The following is an 11,228-nucleotide window of genomic DNA, read 5'->3' on the forward strand; positions in this document are numbered from 1 at the left end:
TCTGCAGGAGGAACCTGAGGGATCAAGAGTTTGCATGTCACAATTATTTTTCTACTGCTTTATTTTGGAACTTATATTCTTCAGGAGAGAGAGTCAATTTATGTTTTAAGACAATTCTAATTGCCTTCTATATTAAATTGATGTTGGATGATGTGAAACTGTGCATTTAATGGATATAAAGTGATAGGAAGTTAACTCACTAATCTTGATTTGTTTGCTTTCTGTTCCTTCATCAGTTGTATGCTGTTAATCATTGGCAGTCCCATTTTTCTTTAATTCATTGCTGGATTTTGGTATGCTTCTATATTCAAGTACATTTATGGTTATTTGCATGCTTAAATTTTGTAGTTCCATCAACTTGTTTTGCTTACTTCTATGTGACTCGCTAACTGATTCCTTGTGTATGCCTTTTTCTTTATATCCAATTTGATGATCAGAAAGTAGTTACCATATTCAGGGAAGCAAGAATAGAATTATGTTGATTGGATGCACTTTAAACTATGTCAAGGTTGATGGAAAAATAGTTGTCCATGTACATTAATGATTTTTAAGAGGCAATTTTTTCCACCCTTTCAAGTTTCATCATTGCTAGAGCTGTAGGGATTATGAGTGTGGAGTCCCATGTTAGCCCTCCAAGTGGTTGAAGCTGCTATTAGGATTGTGAGTGTGGGAAGTGGTTCTTCTTGCATCATTTGACTATTTGGGACAATAATCCTTTTTATACTGGGTATGGTCTTTGTATTGAAAAACATTTGTTGAGAAGGTCATTCTTAGGACAGATAAGGTTGACAGTCGGCCTCAAGGATTTAGGGAAGAAGCTTTTCTTTATATAGCCTTCTGCAGCTTGAAGCCATAGTTCAATTTTAAACTGTTTGGTAAAGATCATGGGGAGGACTGAGTGGGCATTGGTAATGGAAAAAGGGTTTTTCATATCTGATAATAAATTAGGTACATTTTCATTTTCTCTTATTAATACAATGATGTGGTGGAAAATCTTCGAAAAGACCATGGTACTCTTGTGGGAAATCTATCTGATTTTTGTTTTTGTTTGTTTGTTTTGATTTCTGATTGCAGGGAGTATCTTTTTTCCCATGGCTGACATTGTAACTCCAAATTTAAAAGAAGCATCTGCTTTACTTGGTGGTGTTCAATTGGAAACAGTCGACGACATGCGTTCTGCTGCAAAATCTATCCATGACATGGGTCCACGGTTAGTGCTTTGCATTTGAGTTTTTATTCTTTTTGAGTTAGGCTTATCAGAAGCTGCCAAACTTTTCCACAATCCCTCCAAAAGTAGGAAAAATTATATTTCGACACCTTGTTGTTTGGCACTATGTCACTTTAGCGTTGAATTTACTGACATGACACTTATCTAGTCTTTGTGAAGGTAACTGACACGCCACCTTTCTCATGGATTCAGTAGAGTCTATTAGTAGAAGTTTGGGCAATGATAAAGATATGAATGCCAATTGTGATTTGTGAGACGGAGGTTTAAGTGTCATGCTAGGCACTGTGAGAGGCAGGTTTAACTTTGAGTTTGCATAGTCAATGTGTACATATGGGCTTGCTCTTTTATTTCTTAGAGCAGATTTGTTTTACAAAGACTAGACAAGAAGAAGAATTGTAATTCGTAACAGCTTTGTTTTTGTTTTCAGAAATGTACTTGTCAAAGGAGGTGACCTCGCTTCTTCATTGGATGCTGTTGATATTTTCTTTGAAGGTATGCTTAATGTATTCATTGGGGTTTTTGAGTTGTAACTGTGTGTATCTCTAGGCGGTGTCTTTTGCTAATTTGATTTCTTGATTTGATCTTCTAGGAGATAATTTCTATGAGCTGCGTTCACCACGCATAAGAACTCGGAATACTCATGGAACTGGCTGCACTTTGGCTTCATGTATAGCAGCTGAGCTTGCAAAAGGTTCTTTAATGCTATCAGCTGTTAAGGTAATCTATTATATGTTTGTATTTCTGGAACTTCTAACAGTTATGTGTGCATTGCACCAAAAAAATAAATAAGGCTGCAATTTTTGTTTTTGAATGTAATAATGGTGGTTTTGAGTTCAGTTTCACTGTTGACATAGACCCAAGTTATATCCAAAGCTTAATTGATCACTTGATTAAGGTTATTGCCCTCACTCAGTCAAACCAGAAAGATAGGGTGGCATTTTCAGCAAATAACTGGCCTATAACTTAATATATGAAAAGACCTTTGGCAGGGTAAAAAAAATTGAATACAGATCCATATAGCGGGCTCCATATTCAGGATTGCTTTTGTTGCCATTTGCTTTGTGACATTTGTCACTATCTGACTGATGCACTATTTGACTGCTCATGTTTACGTGTTTTTTGAGTTAATGTTCTTGAATGTTGTTGCTTGTTCTTAAAATATTAAATATGTACCTTGGGGAAACCGTTTTTGCCTTTCATTTGAAACAAGGGGTCAAAATTCAAGGAAATGAAACATGCAATTTACTTAATCGGTCATGTGACTAATTTTGGACATTTTACCTGGCAATACTTTACATTTACATTGTTACCAGATGCTTAAAAGGAAGATTACTATTGTTATTCACCCAAAAAAAAGATTACTATTGTTATTATGGTGGTTCATATTGTTATTTATTAAAATAAATGAAAAAACCAATTTGAACCTAGACAGAGTAATCTGATTATCACATTGTCTGAGCTTGAGGGATCATTTATCAATTCACTTTTTGCAGGTGGTTCATGTTGTAAAATCAGATTCCAGACTCGCAAATAATGATCTACCTGTTGATATCCAAAGGTTGAGATGTCGTGCTCTGTGTTATTCAAAGCGGACCTCAACCTGCTACACTTGAGGGCAGCATTTCACGAGCATATTGGTGATGTTATGGGTGCCTTGCGAGACTATCGAGTTGCTGTCTCTGTTGACCCAAACCATGAGATGCTGGAACTTCACAGCAATCAAGAGCCATGAACCCCCAAAACACAAAATAGAATAAAAAAAAAATGGGGTCTTTTTTTATTTAAAATTTTAAATATTGTGTCACCATTGTATATTTTGTGAGCATGTGCAATGTAATGTCCATGTTTATCTTCTTTATAATTTTTTGGTAATCAATATCATGGACTGTCCTCACCACTGTTTCCAAATGGCATGGATTCATCAAGAATCAACACTTAAAACTACGGTAGAGTGAGTGTTAATTTATTTAGGAATGGATCAGCTACTGCATGGATTTAACTTATTGGATTTTTTTTCTTGAAGGATGTCGTATTGGGTACTATTATAGATGTGAGGGAATAATAATCTCACAGAAATATGTCTGTACAAAGTTTTATTCATTATTGCCATTTTACAAGTATATATTTAAAGTTAAATCTTACAAAATTAGTAGTTTAAAAAAAAAAGGAAAAAAATCTATTGCGGCGTTTTTCAAAACGTCACTATAGTTATATTTTTAAAATAATAAAAAAGCTATTACGACGTTTTTGAAGCGTCGCTGAATGCCTGTGTGACGTCATGTTACCGTTGGCTGCGACATTTAGCGGCGTTTTTATAAACGCCGCCTATACTAATTTTACGACGTTTTTAAAGCGTCATAAACTTATAGCGACGGCCGCGTCCTCGACGTTTGGTGGTAAGCGTCACTAAAGGAATTAGCGGCGTTTTAAAAACGCCGCTAAAAGTCATTTCTCCAGCAGTGAATTTAATGAACCGAGCTTGAGCCAAGTTGGCTTAGGCTTGACTCGAGCTCGAGTCTGTTTACGAGCCTTAACGAGCCCAAAAAATTATAAATTTATACTTGCATATGAGACTAAAGTTGTAATTAAAACTTTGAATATATAAATATATATATACATACAATATATATATAAACATAGTAAAAAAAAAGTCAATATTTTATCAAAATAATAATATCTGTCACCACTAATATATAAATATACTCTCTATAGTTAATTATTATTTACATTTATATTTTTTAAATATATAAATACCATATTTATCTTATTTTTATACATATGTCTACATTATTTAATATATAAATAATAAATGTTAAACGAGCGAGATAACGAGCTGAGCTTATGAGCCGAGGTTTAGTATGTTTGGGCTTGTTTATTAAAAGTTTAACGAGCTCAAGCTTGAACACAAAAAAAATATAGCGAACCAAGTTTGAACAAGTTCTTACCGAGTCGAGCTCGAGCCTATTCACAAACAAGTTTGTTCATTTGTAGCCCTAGTTCTGATAAATCTCTTTCAACTTTACATTGTCTATTATAACATTTTGCTTCCTACCACTCTTTTCAAATTCTAGCTGCACCTGTGGCATCTCCTCCAGCTGTAAAGAGGAGAAGGAGACAACCTCTTATATGAGGAAGAGGAGTTGAGGATGATCACAAGCAAGGGAGAGATGCTCGAGGTCATGGCATATAGTAGGGGTGCCTCATGTGTAGTAGAGTTCCTCCCCTTCGGAGAGAACCGTTGAGGATGAGAGTTTTGAGGAGGACACTAAGAAAAGTAATGACAGGAGGGATGTGAGCACTGATATTGAGCACTCTAAGGGCAGCGAGACTGATTGTGATAATGACAGAACCCGGTATGGAAAAGGACTAAGAGAGCCAACCGTTGATTTTGATTTTTCTTCTTTTCTCTTCTTTTTGCTTCGAAGTTGGTCACCCATGTATAGTTTCAGATAGGTTTTTGTTTTTGCAAACTCTCATTTGTAAAACTCTAACCAGGGTTTGACGCTGTAGCTTATGAAAAAAAGAGGGGGGGGGGGGTTTGTTTTGCACATCATGACGCGAATGGCACAACACAAATGAAAAGAAAACAAAATGAAAATAACCTAAACACACTTATTCACACTTAAAATGAAAAAGACTAAAAACAAGACCTAAAACACAATTCAAAGCGAAAACCACTAAGCTTGAACTGCCCCTATATAACTTGATCTATAGCGATTCCGGTTTTGACCCGATCTTTGTTGTACTTGAACTTGGGTTTCATGGTTTAATGTTGTGGTTCATCTCTTATTCCCTTGGTTTTCCCTTAAGTTTGTCTTTTGGTTTGTTGTGGTAGTGTTTGGGACAGGTTGGTTGCTTGATTTCCAAGCTCTTGTTGCCCAGATTTTTGCTCCTCCGCTTGAGCAGCACTTCTTGCACTTGAGCAAGCTTTGCAAACTCTCAGTACTTTTGCAAGCTTACAAAACTACTGGGAGAGTGTATTCTACGCTCCAGCGGGACTTTCTGTACTCGAACGGGCTCAGCTCGAGCGACCACTTCTTGCGTTCGAGCCGTTGGTCAAATGTCTGTAAAATTATTGGATGTGTGTTTTCTATGCTTGGGCATCACTTCTTGCGCTCTAGTTGTGTGCATCTCTTTCATTGTGTTTTCTACTAGGTTACTGGCAGATTCTTTTAAAATTAGTAGAGGGAACCAAACTTGAATTGAATCAAAGTATTAGTACTCATCATCATTATTTTCTTCTAATTATATAATTCTTAGGATCTAAAATGGGAACTTTCAATCCACTTTTTGTTATACTCAAAAACAAAAAATTAACTGGAGATAATTATATCGTTTCGAAAAGGAATTTGGATATTGTGCTGACTGCAGAAGAGTATAAGTATGTGCTCACAGAAGTTTCCAGCAACATCTAGTGAGGGGGCAACCGAACAAGAAACCTAGGCTTACCAGAAGTAGGTTAAGGCTGATGAGATGGTGAGGTGTTACATTTTGGCTTCTATGTCAAATGTTCTGCAACATCAACATCAGTCAATGGCCACTGCTTACGACATTATCCTGAATCTCAAAGAAATGTTTAGGGATCAGAATCATGCAGCGAGGCAGGTAGGAATGAAAGATCTGTGTAACACATTCATGGTTGAAAGGATCCCAGTAAGGGATCATGTTCTTAAGATGATTGGTCTTCTTAATGAACTAGAGATCCTTGGAGTTGATATCAATGGGGAAACTCAAGTCGATATTATGCTCCAATCACTGCCCAACTTTTTCAAGAATTTCACCTGAATTATAGCATGAATAAGCTTGCTTATTCATTGGAGGAACTGCTTAAAGAACTCCAAGCAGTAGAGGGCCTCGTTTGAAAGCCATCAAATGCTCTTGTTATTGAAAAACGTTCTACTTCTAAGTCAATAGGCGACAAGAAACATAAAAAGGTTCAAAGGCAAGTTGCAATCCCTCGGCAATTCATGGGCCTTAGGGAGAAGAGAAAAAGCCCAAGGGCAAGTGTTTTCACTACAAGCAGACAAGGCACTGGACGAAATAATAATGTCTGGTTTTTCTCAACATGGTGAACAATCAAGGTAATTTTCATTCACTTATTGTTGAATCATGTTTAACGGTGCTATCCACCGATACCTGGTGCATGTAGATACGAGAGCCACTAATCCTGTTTACAATACTTTCTAGGGGTTCTAGAAAACCAGGTAGCTAAGTGATGGGAAAATTTACCTACATATGGGTAATGTCGCAAAAATGGTAGCAGTTGCAGTAGGAGACCTACATCTTAAGTTTGGTAGAGATAGGATTTTAGTGTTAAAAGATTGTCTTTATGTACCTTCCATTAGAAGGAAACTAGTTTTGGTTTCTAATAAAGATAGATATTCCGTTTATTTTAGTGACTCAGTGGTTATTATGTTTAATAAACGTTTTATTTGTTCTGGTTCATTGGTGGATGATCTTTATATTATTAATCTTGTATCTCCCACATTACAACTTAATGAATTGAATAGCACTAATAGTTTACCATGTAAGAGAAATGAGCCTTAAAAATTGAATCAAATGCATCTTTGGCATTTAGGCCTAGGTCATATTAATCTATAACTGATTACAAGACTAGTTCAAAATGGACCATTAGGTTCATTGGAAGTGGAGGCACTTCCAATCTATGATCTTGCTTACAAGGTAAAATGACCAAACAACCTTTTTGGGCCAAGGCTATAGAGCCAAAGATTTGTTGGAATTAATTCACTGCAATTTATGTTGACCCATGACAATCAAGGCTAGAGGCGAATTTCAGTATTTCATCACTTTCATTGGTGACTACTCAAGGTATGGATACATTTATTTGATGCACCGTAAGTTTGAATGCTTTAAGAAATTCGAAGATTATGGGGCAGAAACGGAGAAACATTTGGGTAACTGTATCAAGACACTACGATCTGATCGTGGAAGCGAGTACCTATGGACTTGGTGCAAATCTAGTCTGCGGCATGTTCGAATTTGGGGTAGTCTAACATATGTGTTGAAAAAGAACACAGATAAGTTTGAAACAAGGACAGAAGTATGCCTTCTTGTTGGATATCCTAGAGGAACTGAAGGTGGTTTATTTTATAGCCCCATGGATTAGAAAGTTGTTATTAGCATCAATGCTTGATTCTTAGAAAAAGACTATGTAATGGACTACAAGCCTAGAAGTAAGATTGTTCTAGAAGAATTGAAAGGAGAAAGACCAACAAGAACTTCTTTAATACCAATGGTACTATAAGGAACATCACAAGAAAAAATTGACATCCCATTACCTAGTAGCAGTGGGAAGACTGTCGAGGCTCATGCTAATACTGAACTAATACAAAGATCAAAATTAGCAAAGCTTGTCAACACTACACAGCAGTAGGTTGTGCCTCGTCGCAATGGGAAGCTTGTTCATCAACCTGATCGGTATATGTTCTTGGGAAAATCTTTTGATAAGATCCCTGATGGACTAGATATCGAACCTTATCACTACAGCAAAGCATTCTAAAATAAAGATGCAAAACTTTGGAAAAATGCTATGAAGTCTAAGATGGAATCTACATACTCCAATCAGGTCTGGGATCTTGTAAAACCATCGAAGGGATAAAACCCATCGAACTGGATCTATAAGATGAGGGGAGCAGGTGGACAGGTACAAACCTATAAGGCTAGGCTTGTTTCCAAAGGGTTAACTTATAAATAAATGATTCATTATGAGGAGACCTTTTCGCTAGTAGCTATGCTAAATTCTATTCAAATTCTCTTAGCCATTGTAGCTCATTTTGATTAAAAAATTTGGGAAATGGACGTCAAGATGACGTTTCTTAATGGGAATCTTGACGATTGCATCAATGATGCAACCAGAAGGCTTCACAAAAAGGAGTCAAAAGCATTTGATATGAAAGTTTAAAAACTCCATTTATGGGCTTAAGCAGGCATCTAGATGTTAGAACATCCATTTTGATCATGCTATTAAACCATTTGGTTTTGATTAAAGTCTGGATGAGTCTTCTATGTACATGACGTGTGACCAAAATGTGGTGGTGTTTTTAGTACTATATGTGGATTATATCTTGCTTATCAGAAACGATGTTGGGGTGTTATCTTCAGTCAAGGTTTAGTTATCCAGATAGTTTGATATGAAGGACTTGGGAGAGGTTAGTCACATTCTTGGGATCAAGCTTTTGTAAGATCACAAGCAAAGGGTGTTGGGTTTATCACAAGCCACTTATATCGATACTATTCTTGCTAGATTTAGTATGCAAGATTCCAAGAAAGGGTTTCTCCCTTTCAGGCATGGAATCACTTTATCCAATGATCAGTGTCCCAAGACATCTAAAGAGATAGAGGGAATGAAGGCGATTTCTTATTCCTCAGTGATGGGAATCCCCATGTATGATATGTTATGTACTAAACCTGGCATCTGTTTTGCTGTTGGCATGGTTAGTAGATATCAGTCTAACGTGGGGCAAGAGCACTAGGCTGGAATAAAACATATACTCAAGTACCTAAAAAGGACTAGGGATTATATGGTTAGTAGATATCAGTCTACCTCGGGATATGTTGGGAAGTGGAGCCATAACTTAAAAGAGTGTCAAGCAGTCATGTATTATTGATTCCACTACGAAGGCCCAATATGTGGCCACTTCTAAAGCAACTAAAGAGACAATTTGGCTTAGAAACGTCCTGGCGAATGTAGAAGTGGTACCGTTAATAAAATCAATTATTACACATTATTGTGATAATAGTGTTGCGGTTACTAATTTGAAGGAACCTAGAGTCCACAAGAAGGAAAAGCACATCGAGCGTAAGTATCATCGTATACAAGAAATTGTTCAGCGAGGTGATGTAGTGGGACCAAGATTGTATCGGAAAACAACTTGGTAGATCCTTTTACGAAGAGCTTTTTGGCCAAGACTTTTGATAGTCATCTAGTGGTAATTGGACTGAGATTCGTGGCATCATGGCTTTGACTCTAAGTAGGAAATTTTTAGGAAAATATACTGTAGACACCCCATTTTTGACCGTCCTCAAGACTTGGACGTCACCATTGGAACACTTGGTGATTACCCGTGTTTGTGTTCGTTTGGAGTTCCCGGAGGTCTCGGCTGCGCGCCTTGCCACAGGATCTCCGAACTTGATTGTTTAGTGTCTGGTTTCACACCAAACACTTGTGTTTTGCCTTGGAGGGGCAGGGAATGCCTTGTGAGGCATCCCCACACACCACCGGCAGTGGCTAGAGGCCACCGGCTGGTTTTTGACGCCATCGGCACTCTTTTCTGCCGGTCGGCATCTTTTGTTGCCGGTCGGCACTATTTTTTGTCAAAATGACATTTTTAGGCAGCTGACCACTGTTCATCTACTTTATGTAGATATTTTGTGCCAGCTGTGATAGCTGGCACCAACTTTGCTTCCCTCCATACACGTGTATGGAGGGATTGCCCTTTAAGCAAGCTTGTTGTATAAGCTTTGCAAGAGGGAGTTTTATAAGAGGAGAGGCCTCCTCTTTGCTCTAGGTTAGAAAATTTGAAGGCAAAACCAGAGCTTCTACATATAGATACACCCTATCTCTATATCTCCCTCTCTCTCCTCCTTTGTGTGTGTTTCTTGGCCTAAAAGTGTGATTTTACCTTACTTTTGCACCAATACACACACTATTACACCTTGCTCCGAGATTGAGGACTTTGAGGGTTGATTCTTGAGTTTTTGGGCTGTTTTTGATCAAAAGTAGGAGGCTACCTTGGCTGTTCTTGAAGTGTGCTTCAAGGGTGAGCATTTTACTTTAGTTTCCCCAAACTTGAACTAGCTTTTTACCTATCATACTTGCTGATTTAGCTTTTGTGCATAACATAAAAAAGGCTTGTATTTTCATGCTTAAGAACTTTCATTAAGAGTCTTTCATGGTTTGAGTTCAAACTCACCCTCTTAGGCCTTATTTGGCCTTTTTGTTGCCTCTTTGGTAAGGCTTTGTTTGCTTAAGTGTTTTGGTCTTCTCACCACTAAAAACCAGTGGATTTTCAGTGGTGAGGAAGGTGGTTTGAAGTCTTGCATAGGGGAGGGACACCCCTCTCCCTTCATTGTCTTGTTTCCTTGTATTTTGGCTTAAAAGGGTAACATGCATGCTTGATCATTTTTGGCCTCATTTCAGAAGTTTTTTGGGTGTTTTGGGTCATATGTGATCTCTGTTTTTGGCCGGATTTGTACCCATTTGCATGCTTAATATACTTGCTTTACATTCCTCCATTTGGCCTAGAATTGTATCTCGTGTTTAGACCATGATTCTTGTATGTGTTGGCTTGGTTCCATGAAGATGTTGGCATTATTTTACCATGTTTAAGGTCTGTTAGCCATCCATTTCAGTCATGCTTGCCTTGTTTGATGTCATCTCTTTGTGTTTTGGCTTGTAAGCCTTGAGCATATTGACCTCCAACATGCATAACCATGATCATCCTCATGATTTGGCATCATTTAGGACTACATTTCAGTCCATAAATCATGTTTATATGTGTGCATGTGTGACCTCTTTTATGCCTTGAGGGTGTGCCCTTTTATGCCTAGATATGAGCCTTGATGCACACACCTCTTTGGAGTCACTTTAGCTGCCATATTAATGGTTTTTGGAGTCCATTCTTGCATGTTAAAATTCTGTTTTGGCTTGTCCAAGTCATGCCATGAGTGGTCATGTTGGTGGGAGTGAAGTGCCTCCTTTGTGCCTTAACCTTAGGGCCATTGGCTTGCTTGTTGGCATGAGTTTTGGTCCACCTTTTGGACACTTTTGGCCACTGTTTTGAGTTGGGTTAAGGTCTGCCCCTTTACCATTTTAAGCCACCATTGCATGTTTGCTTCATGTTTGTTGTATGTTTGCTTCATTAGGTGTTGTATCATGATGCCCCTTTGGCTTAAAGTGTCCATATTTACATTGCATTTGCATCTTGTATGCCTAATATTGCATGCTTGCCATACTAGTTGCATGACACTTAGCATACCT

At 37.7% G+C, this 11,228-nt stretch overlaps 1 protein-coding gene and 1 pseudogene across 1 annotated transcript; both read left to right on the forward strand.

Moving 5' to 3' along the window:
• Positions 1-1,089: 1,089 nt before the first annotated feature.
• Positions 1,090-2,960, forward strand: LOC145803137 (thiamine biosynthetic bifunctional enzyme BTH1, chloroplastic-like). The gene is made up of 4 exons (XM_082896478.1): positions 1,090-1,210; positions 1,656-1,720; positions 1,818-1,945; positions 2,722-2,960. The coding sequence occupies exons 1-4, from the start codon at positions 1,092-1,094 to the stop codon at positions 2,839-2,841; spliced, it is 432 nt and encodes a 143-aa protein (XP_082752604.1). The 5' UTR covers positions 1,090-1,091; the 3' UTR covers positions 2,842-2,960.
• A 2,536-nt stretch (positions 2,961-5,496) lies between these two features.
• Positions 5,497-6,300, forward strand: LOC114275373 (uncharacterized; annotated as a pseudogene).
• Positions 6,301-11,228: the final 4,928 nt, after the last annotated feature.

Source organism: Camellia sinensis, chromosome 11, assembly GCF_055761805.1.
Source record: "Camellia sinensis isolate YWXY chromosome 11, ASM5576180v1, whole genome shotgun sequence".
NCBI lineage: Eukaryota > Viridiplantae > Streptophyta > Magnoliopsida > Ericales > Theaceae > Camellia > Camellia sinensis.

Coding starts and splice junctions, on each gene's coding strand:
- LOC145803137 (XM_082896478.1), top strand. CDS start 1,092: ATGGCTGACATTGTAACTCCAAATTTAAAAGAAGCATCTGCTTTACTT. Junction 1,211..1,655: donor ATCCATGACATGGGTCCACG/GTTAGTGCTTTG, acceptor TTTTGTTTTCAG/AAATGTACTTGTCAAAGGAG. Junction 1,721..1,817: donor TGTTGATATTTTCTTTGAAG/GTATGCTTAATG, acceptor TTGATCTTCTAG/GAGATAATTTCTATGAGCTG.